Here is a 14,062-nt window from a genome sequence, read left to right as displayed (position 1 = left end):
AGCTCTTTGTTTGGCCTTGTGTATTCAGAATATAATGCAAATGATGTGTTTTCAGTGGTTTGTCCCATGGAGCACCATATGTTTTTGTGATGATCTGGTAAAATGCTGAGGACTAGGTCTAATGGGAAATCCACAGCTTGCCAAACCGTCAGTGAAAATTCCAAAGGGAAATTATCCGGTAGGAATTAGTGTGTGTGTGGGAACATGACTGCACTATGACAAAGCCTCCCCGGCAGTGGGTCTGTTTCTTTGAAATGACTCAACCGGGAGGTGCTTCCCCCACATGGTCTGGCCTGATCTGTAACACCGGGAGCTACTTTATGGGCAGAAGCCCCCAGAGCAACACATTCAGTCAGAAAAGGCAGACTGCCAGCCCCGCGTCCTAGCAGGAGAAAATGCAGTTTGTGTTTGTGATGGATGCAACAGCCATGCAGAGATAGAGGCGGGTGGGGGGAGAGAGAAGAGAGAGAGAGAGAGAGAGAGAGAGAGAGAGAGAGAAGGCGCATATATTTGCAAATGTTTGACACATCAGTGTTGACAAAACGAGTCATGTGACGACCGTGAAGATGGCGCAGCTTATGGTATATTGCAGTTTTCTCAGTGTTTCCTTGCACCAGCTCGACAGGTCGGATCGGTGACCAATATCGCGACCTATTACCTACTAATTACCGACCGATTCAGCTGCGTTCGCGCTGCCTGAGCAGCCTATTGTGGATCAGCTGGACTTGAGCGCGATTGGCTGGGTGCAAAAAAAACCAAAAAAACAAAAAGGGGGAGGGGGAGAAAAAAGCCCCCCAAAGAAATATAATAAATAAGCTTCGAGGAAAAGACATTTCTCTGTTCCACTTGAAACGCGGCTGCAATAACAGCCTGGTCTCCACCTTTTGTGGAGACCAGAAAACCGCTCGCCGCGTGCGTGCGTGCGTGCGAGCGAACGAGCGAGCGTGCCCGCGTGATTGCTTGTGTGTGTATGTGTGAATGCGTTACATTAGGTGGACACAGAGACTGCATCAGACTGGAGACACACGCCGGGACATAATAGAGCGCAGATATTGAGGCTTTGATGGTCCTTCCTTCTTCCTCCTCCCTCCCTCACCCTCCCCCTGCACACACAAACGTCAGGATACTGATTCCGGTCGAGACATGTAGTCCCATGTATGAGCAGCCAGGATAATTTGTAGCCTTCAGCTCTCTCTTTTTTTTTAGCAGCATCATCTCACGATATCGACATAATGTGGCTTGCTCTACCGGAGGGAAAATAACCAAATATGTGGATACCTACAGAAGAGGAGAAAATCGGAGTTGGTGAGTCAATTGCCTCCTTTATTGTTAATTTACGGCGTTTTGGTTTCTAGCTTTTTTAATTGACTTTAATCATACGGCTTTAGGATGGCAGTTTGTGCACGAGGAACACCCAATTTGGTTCATCGACATCTCGCACAGGCTATCCAGCCCATTTCCCCCCCTCCTGTTATTATGGCCATTACACCCAATGAAAAACACATACACTTATAATGGCTGATATACACGGACAGTGACTGCATAGAAAGGGAAATTGCGTGGGATGATACAGCCTACAGCCCACCACCTTAAAGATGCTATCGCTGTCTATACACAGCCGCAGGCGGTGCTTTAAAACAGGTTCCTGTTCTGAGTTATGTGGCTTTCCTTAAAAAAAAAATGCGTCAGTGTGGCATTTTAGCATTTTCTTTTCATAAGCAGTTCTGGAGGGGGGGAGAGGGTAGAGAGGAACGGAAAAAAAACGCGATTCGTGTTGAAACCACGAGGGGGCATCGTGACTGCGTACCTCCAACAGGTGTAGGCTGGAGTGAAACTGGAGTCTACCTGTAGACGGAAAACTGCCCTACTGCTGCTGATGCTGCTGCTGCTGCAATGACAGGGACTGCACTGTAGCACACTGTGCATTTCCTCCCTGCATGTGTGCACTCTGACCTTTGAAGAAGAGGTGTAAAAGTGTTCAGTGCAAGATCAGCAGTTTTATAATCGCATTAGCATTTTACGAAAAAAAGAAGGAAATGTGAAAACGAGCTGTAGCTATAGAGTCTAATAACCACAAGGGGATACCACACGGTCATTACTAACCGACTGCTGAGCCGCACAGTCAAGGCGAAAGTGTCTGTAGCGTACGGTTATACTATGGATGGTTTTCATTTGGGGGAATGAGTCATGTCCAGATGCTCTACAGCTTGTTACTTGCAGGGCTACTCATGCTGGCTCGCACATGATGCCCCCACCCCCACACACATACACACGCCCACACATGTACACTTTGTTTGGAGGCATTACATTTGACGTGGTGGCTTCATAAAGACTGCAGGATGAGCGCATTAACGGCAAGCCACTGTAATATCGCCACTTGTGGTGGCTGTATAGCAATTTTATCGCATTCAGTCGCTTGTACGCTCGTCCGTGCGTCCGTCGTAGAATCACTGCAGTTCTTTTTCAAGCGCAAACCACAGTATGTCGGGGCGCCGAGAGCGGAAAGCGGTAGTTTGGTGCGATGAAGCAACAGTTCGGCGCAGCCTCCATCACTCGGTGTGGAGTGACCTGGCGCTGTCCGTGGTGCTGAAACGCGGGGAAGCAGAGCCGCTGTGTACCTACACAGTACATACTGTACCTTGTAAAAGGCAGCCCAAATAACTCCAGTCAGTTTCTCCCCCCTTCGCCTCAGATTATGCGTTGACATGCTCGGTTCAATATCCCCCCCCCACATCATTGTAGATGCCCACGCTGCTGGCCTGCTAAGTTAACTGGCAATACAGCCCCATAACCTGTTATCACATCTGCTCCTGTCTTTGTCTTGTCTGTGTCATTAGTGGCTCCATTTTGACCATTTTGCACATTTCCCAATCTCCTTGGCTTATTTTGTCATTGCCCTTTAATTGTCTCTGCCCAATATTACCATACACTGATACGAAACAGAGCTGTGGTGTGTCAGCAGCCAGCCAGGCCTGAATCGCTGCCTATTCATTGTTTTCTCCTCGGTTGTGTTAAAGCAAGAAATAATATTAGTTTGTAAATCACTTGTGGAGTGACAGCAAAGGCCGGTGTTGCATGTATTGCCCAGCTCTCTCCACTCTGGAACTGCAACTGATGATTATTTTAATCACTAATTAATCTATAATTACTTGTTTTGCTCCTTGATTAATAATAAGTTTGTAAAATGTAAAAATACTCATCATTCAATTAAAAAAAAAGCGATGTTGGATGTTGCAATTATTTGGAAGAAATTATCAAATTTTTGACCATTAATTCACTAATCAGTCCTCATTCCAGTGTTCTTGAAATCATTTGTTCTGTAAGTCAAGCTATTTTTGTTCTGTCATTTGCAAATGAGTCACTGATGGATTTCTCTCATATAAGCAGCAATATGGAGAGAATTTCTTTACACTTTTGTCGGAAAGTGCTCTGACTGTAAGTCGGTACCTGCCCACATGAGAGAGAGAGAGAGAGTGGAATGAATCAGCTGGCTTCATCTGTGGCCACATGGATGTGACTCAGACACAAACTACTATAGCAGTACATGAAATAATCAAGGCACCCAGGCCACCATTATCTGAAATGGGCAACTCTGTGATCAAATGTGTTCATAAAAGAACAAAAGATAGAGCTAATGTTCAGCTGAGAGCAGGATTAGGAAGATTTATGTAGCCCAAAGTAGCATTTCTCCATAGCTTTAACACTTTATAAAATCTCCAAATGAAAGTTGCTCAGCCACATTTGGGTGAGCACTTCTTAGATGCATTGGATCACAAAGCTCATTGGTGATAGTAAAGTATAGGGTCACTTATGGCTGCTTTATGATAAGTCCATCATCTCACAGCTATGCACACCACTGCAGTTGGGTGGCAAGCCTACATTTCTGTGGCACTGATTTGAGATCAGATACGGTAAAATGCCCCCTCTGCCTGTGTGGCAGAAATCCCTAGGTTAGCAGGACTTCAGTGCAGTAATGTGTCAGAGTAAGTGAGTGTGCATTCAAGTCGTGCTGAACAACATGACTCAGCGGGCGAAGCCCAAAGACCGTTGTGTAATTTTGAACTTTGCTAGATCTGGGACAGGACTACTCAAGCCAGGAGAGCAGGACCTTCATGGTCTGCACACTCACATTGCATTACTGGAATGGTTTAAAGATGCACTCAGTAAGCAGTTCAGCTTCAGTGGTATTAGTTATGATTAAGACTGGAACTAAAAGGACTAAGGAAACCCAAGAAAATAAGTTTATTTCAGTGCTGTGGCTTAGGTGTGCGCAATTTCCTCTTCAAAAAGGAACACTCAGTTTCATTAACACTTAGTTGTTTTGAAAAAAAAAAAAGACAATTTATTAGCCACAATAGTGTTTACTGTTGTACAAGCAGGTTTTTCATGACCTCTCCCCTTTCTCTGAGGAATATTTCTCCCCTGTGGATCGTTGTACAGTTAGGTACAGTATGTGTGTCTCACTGATTCTAAAACAAGGTCATTGGGCCAGGCATTCTCTGTTTTAAGCTTCACTATATTACATATAGCAGTAAAACATTTTTCAAGACATGACAGCATGCAATAGTCAGTATGTACACTGAAAGGTGATTCTATCCTCAGTTCCTCTGTTGTATGAAAGAAGATTAGATTTTATTGCAGATAAAACACACGTCTCTCTTGACAGTTCCAAGGAAACAGGAAAGTGAAAGGGAAACAGGTCAAAGGTCAGACTCAAACAAAACTGCATTACAACAACATCCCACGGAGTGTATAGTGAAATAATCATTTTTTTGACTGAATACGTTATCAGTGGGTTTGTTGTAGGTAGCAGATACATACAGGTGCTACAACTCTCTCTTTGGACAATGTGGAGAGTTCTGGATTGCCACATTTACTTGCAATCATCACACAAAAGCTCCTTTTACACTGCAACACTGTGGGATTCAATCAACAAGGGGAGGTGGTAGTTTTTAGCGTACACTCATAGGCCTCTTATTTAACAAAAAAAAAAAAAAAAAGATTCTGTTCCCACATGACAGGACCATTCTGGTTATATTAGGCTTTTTTCCTACGCACCATGGGTGGCAGCACTGCTGGTGAAGAACACAGAGTTAGAGGATAAAGGCACAACAGAGAAAGAGCAGTATTAATTCTCACGCAGTGTGTCTAAATGATTTTAAAACCTATTTTACAATTGAGCACCAGTTTATCTCCAGATCTCTGAGTCTACTGTTTATTTTAAACTAGGATGCTTGATATTCACTAAGTGATTTGTCCCCCTGTGAATCTCAGTAGTAGGTGACCAGTGTGATACCACAGATAAGGTCAACTTGATGACTTGAATATTGTAACTTTTTGCATGAAATAACCCAGGAATATTTCTTCTTTTGTCTTGTAAGAGCTGCTGGTGGTGGTTACTAAGTGCTGTTATGGAAAATCATCTCCAGCTTGTGTTCTCACTTAACGCCAACACAAAAAAATTGGATTCTTAAAAGACTGGTTTTCAGGCTGTTAAAACTTCTGGTAGATATCTGAAGAACACATCTGAAGAGGGAGTAGAGAATGATGGGTGCTTTGTGTTTATATTCTACCTGTTGATAATAAATAGTAAATATCCACCCTATTACTCTGAATCTGTTTATTAAATCTAAAGCATTTTAAGTCACCATGTTTTACTTAATGCTGTAGTTGTCCTTGGTTATCTATCTTAACCTCAATTTGTTATTTTGTAATATTGTAGTTAAAGGCAGAATGATTCCCATCATGTTGTTGTGGGGTTGCCAATTTGGTAAAATTCATGTCTAATGTAAAAGCTGTAGCTTCTTAGACCTTTGATGAATTCCCAAACAGATGTGTCTATAAATATATATGCACAGTATGTATGTATGTGTGTGCATATGTATATGCATATGTGTGTATATGCAGTATTGTGTAATATTTAAATATGTCCATCTTTGTTGAACATGACAATCTCATCTTGTTCTGACATGACCTACACTGAAGAGTTTTCAAATGGTATGAGTGCAGGTTTTGCAATTCAAATGAAATAGAGGCCATTAAAGAATAGGACTCTCAAATAGGAAATACTTAGCCCTGGCTGGAAAAGGGCCCGTGGCAGACTGAAAAAGGTGACAAGAAGGCTCTTTAAGTCTATCCATCTCTTTTCCTCTAATACATGTCCAATACTCTTGACTTGAACTCTAGTGCCATGCAGCATCCATAAGCTTGCCATTTAAAAATGGTCCAGATCCCTGCAGCAGCTACAGTGAAGAAAACCTTCCAGTTTGTAGATGATCTGTTGCCATAGTTACCCAAGCACAGGAACTGAGCACTCGTTACCCTCAAACAGGCAACGGAGCCGAGATCAAGCCCCTCCTTCTCTTCCTCCCCCTCACTGGGTCCCCTGGCTAGTTCATTAGCATAATGATTCACACCAAACTCTCCTTGAAGGGCCACCATTTGTAGGTTTTTAAAATCGTCAGTGGAGTCCTGTCATTATTAAACAAGTCTGTCTTTACTGAGGCTTGTACACTGTATGTTACACGATGAACTGCAGCACTGAATAGATAAAAACAAGCTCCCGAGGCTATCCTATTGTGAAGGCCTATTCGGTGGCATCTATCCTCTAAGGAATAATCATGTTCTTAATCAGGGTTTGAGTCACAAGATGTCTCTGTGTTTGGTCAAAGACTGCATGATGCAGGTGGCATGGACGGTCTATGCTAATACCGACTTATGATAAAGCAGCGTTAAGCCATACTACTTAGCAGCCTGTGTGGGCTCTATTTTGGGAGACAGTTCAATTAACGTAACATTGCACAAAAATCAGGCCGCTTAAGAATTAATTGCCTATTAAAATGACTACCCACTTCAGGGTGGGAGCTTGTTTACAGTTTGCTAAGCAGTGGTTCCTGTGTGACACTGTGTTTACATGTTTGCATTAAACAGCTTATTAAAAAGCTGCAATAACTGCCCTGCTACAACCCCAAAACACATGCTGCGTGGAGACACAACAGTGTAGGGGATGCACCTTGCTTAATCAGAGGTCACATGGAATAAACCAGGCGTAGAGCTTTATCTGTGATGTACTTTCTGTTGACAGCCAGTGCTTATATAAAAATACTATAAAGTCAAATATTTCTTCATCACCATTGTCTCCTGATTTTTGTTTTCTTGTTTCTCTTTCTTTGCACAGTGATCTGCAACTTCCGGTCATCAATATGTCAGGCCCTGGTCCTGGAGATTGGGGAAACTGTACAGATTCTGGAGAAGAGTGAAGGTAAAAGCAGTCAGATCTCCAAATGCAATGAATACCTGTCATTAGGAAAGGCACAATTATTGTTTTTGATTGTAAATAATTGCGGGTACCGCTACAGCCCTGTTGTTGAGCATCTTGGTTTGATGGCCATCTTGAAGCTGCCTCAGAACAATAAAACCCAGTATCAATACCAGCTTTACACTTTGAGTTTTAAAATGTTTTATAATGTAAATCTAACTGCTTGCTAGTGAAACCTCTGTTTTCTGTTCCTATACTAAGCGACTTCATATCCGATAAATTAAGAGACAATAAAGTATCCACAGCATCAGATAAATCAGCATGGTTTGCTTTTAATGGTCAAATATGACAGACAAACACATTTTAATCATTTTGTTTAAGCAGTTGAGTGGAAATCACTCAGACTCTCCTGTAAGTTAGCTATGCTATGATTTGCTATGTGCTAGGCAAAGCTTGCCAAGGATAACGCAAGCTTGAGGAGTAGTTAGTGACACACAGTTTGCGAAAATTACATTGTTTACTGTTACAGGTAACGAGTAAACATGACTAAAATGTATTTTAAAAAATTATTTTAGCTATTGTGATAAAAGCTGTATTTTAACAGCAGATAATATCAATCAAGTTGATTTGAGGTCTGGTTGAAAAATAAAAAAAACTAAGCTGTCATACTTCACTTTCGAACTGTTTGTATCATAGCAAAATGGTGTAATCACACACAGTGTATACAATAATGTGTTTCATTGTGAGCTAGCAAGGTTTTCTGATGTGCATTCTGATCTTTCTTTAGGTTGGTACAGAGGCTTTTCCACCAAGAAGCCGTCTATTAAGGTAATTATAACAGCATACACAAATTACTGGTTTGACAATGTGTTCATTCCTGCTGGCTACGTACAGTACTTTGGATAAAAATTCAGTGTGTGAATAGAATGCATTGCACGGCTCATACTTGAAGCACAAGGCAGAAAGAGTTCTACTTCTCTACTTATATTTACCAATACATTGACAATAGAGCGTTTTCCAGACTAAACAAATTGTTAGCCACCCAGTGTTTAATATAAGGTTGATTTGTCAGATAAATTAAGTGACACTAGCACATCTGTAATACTGGTTGCCCTGCAAAACCAAGCAATCTCCACACCAAGGTTTTATCAAGGACCAGTGCATTTTTGTGAATGATAATGATAATGTGATGGAAGAGATGTGCATCCCAGAAATAACTTTGTCTAGACAACAAAGACCTTAATGACTGATTAACTTATTGAATAGGGCTTTGATTTGACAAAAATAGAAATCTCCTGACCTGTATTTCAGGAGGTGCTTTTAACCAAGTTGATCTGACTTCATAGCACAGAAGCACTAAATGTAATGCCGTCTTCAAAAAGCTATTTACAAATGGTGAAAAAACACAAAATATACAGCACATATAAGTACATTACGTGCATGATGCACTCTTTAGTATGAGGCTCGATCATTTCCTTTTGAATTGTTGTATGGCACTTTACAGATCACTGCAGCATTGTGGAGCCACCACTCTGAGAGTATGCAGTAGTACTGCTGTTCTGTTTTTCTCACCTGTGCAGAATTTGCAAAAAAAAAAAAAATCTTTTCTGACAGCAAAATGTGCAATTAGTAATCTAAAAAACAGTCATTATACCAAAACAGCCTTTTTGAGGAAGAAAGAAAGAAAGAAAGAAAGAAAATGGCAGCTCAGTTCTAATCCATAACACTAAAGAAATAGTTTTTCGTGAGTGACTGTGAAGGCTCAGATGTAAGGCAGGATGGAGGGATTGAATCTAAACCTCCCAGTTCTCAGTTCAGAGTTTGTTCATGCAGCATCATTGTGATAATCACTGTACAAATTTGGAGAACAAAGATGTAAAGTCTCCATATCCACAGGACAAACAGTAGTATAACCAGAAACACAAATATTAGATATATTATTAGAAACATGAGAGGAGCAGGTAGTTTTTGCAGTTTTGTATGTCCACTGTGTTTTAAACTGAATAGTTATGTGATGCTGCTGAAATGTTTTAAAGAAAGCACAAAAGCTGTCCAGTCCTGGTAAATGTAGGTGTTAGTGGCTACATGGTGTCCTTCTCTACTCTCATCAGCTATTTACAGTTCTTACTAACACCCCTCCATTTTGTTATGTACTCCGCTGCCCACATTCATTCGCCCCCATACTCTCTCTGTGCTGAGAGAATTAGTTGTGTTCACTGTAGCCAATTCCTCACATCTGGCAGATTAGAATAAGAAAGATGAACTGCAAGGGTGGCAGTTGGCACCACTCTGTCTCTCATGCCCTTCCCCTGCTAAGCCAAGCCACAATAGGGTCCTGCACGTTGCTCTGCTGCTCATCTCTGTAGTGTATGCAGACAGTATGGGCTCACATCTTCTTTTTTCCTTCCATGGCAGAAAATGTTAGCACACAGAAAAGCAGGCATTATCAAAATGCTGTATATATAAAGGAAGTGTGGTCTTGCACTTCCTTTAACATATAATGTGTCTCCAGCAGAATTGTAAAATCTCTTTTTTTTGCAGTTGTAGCACTCAACGTGGTTTAGGTCAGACTACCTAATTACACAAACAGAATACAATACATTGCATTTTGCTTATGTGTTGCATGAAAATTAAAAATGTAATCCTGTCACATTGACTAACATCTCTGCTCCTTCTTCTGTCCACAGGGTATTTTCCCAGTCAGCTATGTCCACTTGAAGAAATCCACAGTGACCAACAGAGGGTGAGTTGTATGATAAAGTGTTTTTTTTTCTGTATGAGCTTGTGCAACATCAGAATTTTATTTTATTTTTTATAAATTTTATTTTGAACTTGTAGAACATTTATGTACCCCACTGTGGTTCACCTACAAATATACAATAAAAACAAAACAAAACAAAGCAGAAAAGGTTGCCAGAGTAGCAAATAATTGTCTATGCAAGCTCAGATATGCTGTATCTGTCCACAGCTGCAGTTATGGAACCACCAGATCTGAACAAAGTTACAGTATGAGTCAGATGAGGAGTACCTAATTTCCTCCAAATAAAGAAAGGAAACCATATCATTGAGCCAATTCTTAAAACAAGAAGAGTTCATTTCCATTCTCTCAAATGAACCCTTTTAACTGTGATCCTACAAACACTGAAGCCTGTTTCTCTTGAAACTGATTTTCCTGATAAATCATCCAATACCAAGAGCTGATTTAATACATGAAAAATGTATTAGTGTACATTGTACAGGATTTATGTATATGTGTGAATAAGTACCTGGATTTATGGATTTATGTTTTTTTTTATTCTGCAATTAACAGTAATTCCCATCTGTTATTGTCTATAAACACATCCTCAAGATTTTACCCACAGTGCCCACCATTAGGACCAGCCATGGTCAAACCCAACAGGCACACTAAGATTAGAGCGAGTGAATACCTTGTGCATACATGCGAAACATCACATTATCTGTGTCATTGACTTTAAAGGTGTTATTGAGCAGACACATAAAGTAAAAAGAGCCAGTTAAATTTATTGTGACACAAAGTATTTTGTGTAGGAAGGGAGTCCAGTTCAAAATAATGAAGACCTGTTTGTATACAACATCAGCAGTGTTTTCTCTCTACAGATCCATCGCTACCAGCGCTTTACTTAGACATACTGGAGGATGATATGAGTTATGATAATAAAAAACAGTTCTGCTTATTCTCTGCTGGTCAGGAGCTCCCCTTCACTCATTACACAGAGAGCATGATACAGATTCATCAACTGATCAGTGTCAGGGCATGTGTGTCCCTCCCTCCTTTGTCATCTAATTTCACCTCACCACTGATTTGTGACGATCTAATCTTCAAGAGAATTACCACCTGACAGCTGCTGACATGCACGCATATACTCACACACACACACGCACGCACGCACGCACACGCACACAGCGGTCATCTGCAGTTCTTGTTACAATAGTCGTCCATGGCCGTAGAGGCCAGAATAAAGATGAAGACAAAGACAGGCAGCAGAGCTCTTTATCAGCCTGAACTCATGGATGTTAAATCTGTGGCTCAGTGTGGACTGGGAGTTTGCTGTTATATCACCACCCTCCAGTTGAGTTACCACATAGCAGGAGGACTCTCGTTTGCACTCAAACAATTAAAAGTGCAGACTTGGAAATTGACATTATTATACTTCCTCGCTCCGGGAGTTGCACTTTGGGAAATCTGCTTTGCTGTCTCATGGAGTTAATGAGGTGACACACCTACTGCATCTCTGTAGTTCTCCCAAAGCATCCCCGCCACAGACAATCACCCTGATTCATTGTGTAATGGAGATGTTTCCCCTGTTGCAAAAACAATGATAAAGTTTCAAAGTTCATTCTTTGCAGCATAGGTCAGAGCTTAGTGAGCAAAGTGCAAAGTGTCACAGGAGATCTAACCTTTGGTTTAATGTTTCCCCATGAATGTGGTCACACAGGAAGGATATGTGTTGTGGTTTTTACTGGAGAGCTCCACCCCTGTTTCTAACTTCAGCCAGAGAAAATATCATTACTCTTCATGATAGTATCTCTTTGTCATTTTATAGCTGTTAAATCCTGAATGAGCTGTCTTCCAGCTGTGACAATCATCAATGCGGTTGTGAATGTTTGTGTATTTGTCAGTTTGGCAAGTTTATAGTCAGTTACTCAAATAGTACAAATACAAATTACACATTAAAAAGTAATTACATTACTAATGACTCAATAGCAAAAGTAATTTATTACATCACTCATTATTTTACTGTCAGCTCTGTCAAAAGTGCCTTTTAAACACCTTCAAACCCTCAGCACTTACGTTATATCCTATGCATTCCACAAACAGTATGTCAAAATAGAAAATGTGATATTGTAGTTTAACAAGCAGCCAGCCTGTGGTTTGGAGGTATTTACTGAACATCAATAGCGAACTGAAGAACTATTCCTCACCCTGCAACTGTGAACTAAATGTGGTTGCTGAATTGTAGCGTTGCCAGAGGGTAATATTAGCAAGTCAGGAAAGAAGACAACAACATGTCAATAAGACAAGTCTGGAGTTACCAGGAGGTTCACTTCTCCTCTTTGGCTGGTGGCTAACCACATTCCCACACCCACATCCCATTTTTGAATTTCGGGCCACTGTACGGTCACAATATCTGATATCTAGAGATAACAGTTTTTGACACAGGTCATCAGAAACTACTGTGCTTGGTATTCATATAATGTCAGGAACTTGGACTTTCTTTTACCCAATTTTAAGACTGAACAACATAAACTGTAACAACCACTTATACAAAATGACATTCATGCAACAGCGACCTGGTCACGCTTTATGATGGTCACAGATTATGGTGTAATGTCCACATAAGCCAAACTTGATGTCCACCATCTATCAAGCTACCAATAAGATGGCTAACTGTTGAAATAATGGGGTGTTACTTGGATAAGTAACTGTAATGTAATTAATACATTTCCCTTACATTACTCATTGCCTGAAAAAAGTAATCACATCACTGTAAAGCGTTTCAAACTAATGCATTTATGCTCAACCCTGACACTTGTGTATGTGTGCCCTTGTGTGCGCTCACATTCATCAGGTTCCTTTTTTTCCTTTTTCCTTTTTGCTGCAGGCTGTGCGAGACAGTGGTGCCCCTCGAGGACCCTATTATCACAGAGACCACCTCCACACTGCAGGAATGGGGTGTCTTGTGGAAGCAGCTCTATGTGGTCAGTAGCGTTATATTACCGTACATCTCGCTCATATAAAAAAAAAAACACTAAGCAATAAATGTGAGACTGGATCCAACACTGCAACACAAGATTTCCAAGGGAGTTGGAAGACAAACAGCTTTTGCAAAAAGTAATTGCATCTATCGTTGTTTTATTTGCATCCTCCTAAGGGAAGGATGAAGTATTTTTTTTTCCGCTGCACCTAATTCAACACCTGGTATAACCAGGTCTGCCAGGAAAAGTGGAGAATAGCCTGAGATGTAGCCCAAACGTACACTGACAGCTCCTTTAGATATTTGCCCATAGCATGTCATTCTGACTGTCACCCTACATTTTCATATAGTATCTATGTAGGAACAGAAATTGTGGTTGGGCACAGATAATGGCCTACAGACCTGTCATATGCAATTTCATGCTGTGTCATTCAGCCATTGATTGATCTTGGCCTGCCTCTCGTAGTTCCTGCATCATCTTAAGATCCACCATCTTCAGTCAGCCTTTACTTGCCGGGCAAAAGTGATTACTGGAAACCTAAAGCATCCTTAATCCTGCTAAGTGTCGAGGGGGCAGGCAGAAGTGGTTGGTAGGGCTTTGAGTTTGGAGCTGAGTGGATACGTTGCAGAGCTGGCAGCAAGTTTTTACATAACCTCTCACTGAGGACTGCTCATGCTCTGAGCAACTAAGGAGCCCAAGGCATTGGCATTGGTGATGTAACTTCCTCTGAAGCTCGACTAATGTGAAGAGCTGATTTAACAGTGCTTGTTTTGGTGCTCACCCCCTGTGTGATATGGGCCATGTTGCCACAGTTGCATCCATAATAATAGGATGCAGTATTGGCTAGATGTTGATACATTTCACCTTATGGTTGCCAATTAGAATTCATGGTAGTACTTCAGGGAGCAATGGCCTAAGCATAACTGTGTATCTGTTGTAATGTACATAATTAGCCCTGCAGAATAGTCGTCCGAAAGGGCTCATCAACCCTGACAAAAATCTTTGTTTTTCAGCAGCAATCAGCCTTTGAGAACATGTAGTGTTTATCCTCATTAAATTTACATGGGCATTGTGGCAGCGCTTAAT

At 41.1% G+C, this 14,062-nt stretch overlaps 1 protein-coding gene across 1 annotated transcript in view; it reads left to right on the top strand.

The window, feature by feature from the left end:
- The first annotated feature begins 1,268 nt into the window (after nucleotides 1-1,268).
- LOC121192411 (dedicator of cytokinesis protein 3-like) overlaps nucleotides 1,269-14,062 on the top strand; it is a 43,250-nt gene continuing 30,456 nt past the window's right edge. Inside the window, exons 1-5 of the mRNA XM_041054103.1 lie at nucleotides 1,269-1,305; nucleotides 7,178-7,261; nucleotides 8,046-8,086; nucleotides 9,946-10,001; nucleotides 12,883-12,979. Coding sequence (XP_040910037.1) covers nucleotides 1,269-1,305; nucleotides 7,178-7,261; nucleotides 8,046-8,086; nucleotides 9,946-10,001; nucleotides 12,883-12,979 — 315 coding nt within the window. The remainder of the gene's footprint in view (nucleotides 1,306-7,177; nucleotides 7,262-8,045; nucleotides 8,087-9,945; nucleotides 10,002-12,882; nucleotides 12,980-14,062) is intronic.

This window comes from Toxotes jaculatrix, chromosome 2, assembly GCF_017976425.1.
Source record: "Toxotes jaculatrix isolate fToxJac2 chromosome 2, fToxJac2.pri, whole genome shotgun sequence".
In the NCBI taxonomy this organism is placed as follows: Eukaryota; Metazoa; Chordata; class Actinopteri; family Toxotidae; genus Toxotes; species Toxotes jaculatrix.
Note: the sequence above shows the minus strand (reverse complement) of the source record. Positions and strands in the feature narration are given on the sequence as shown.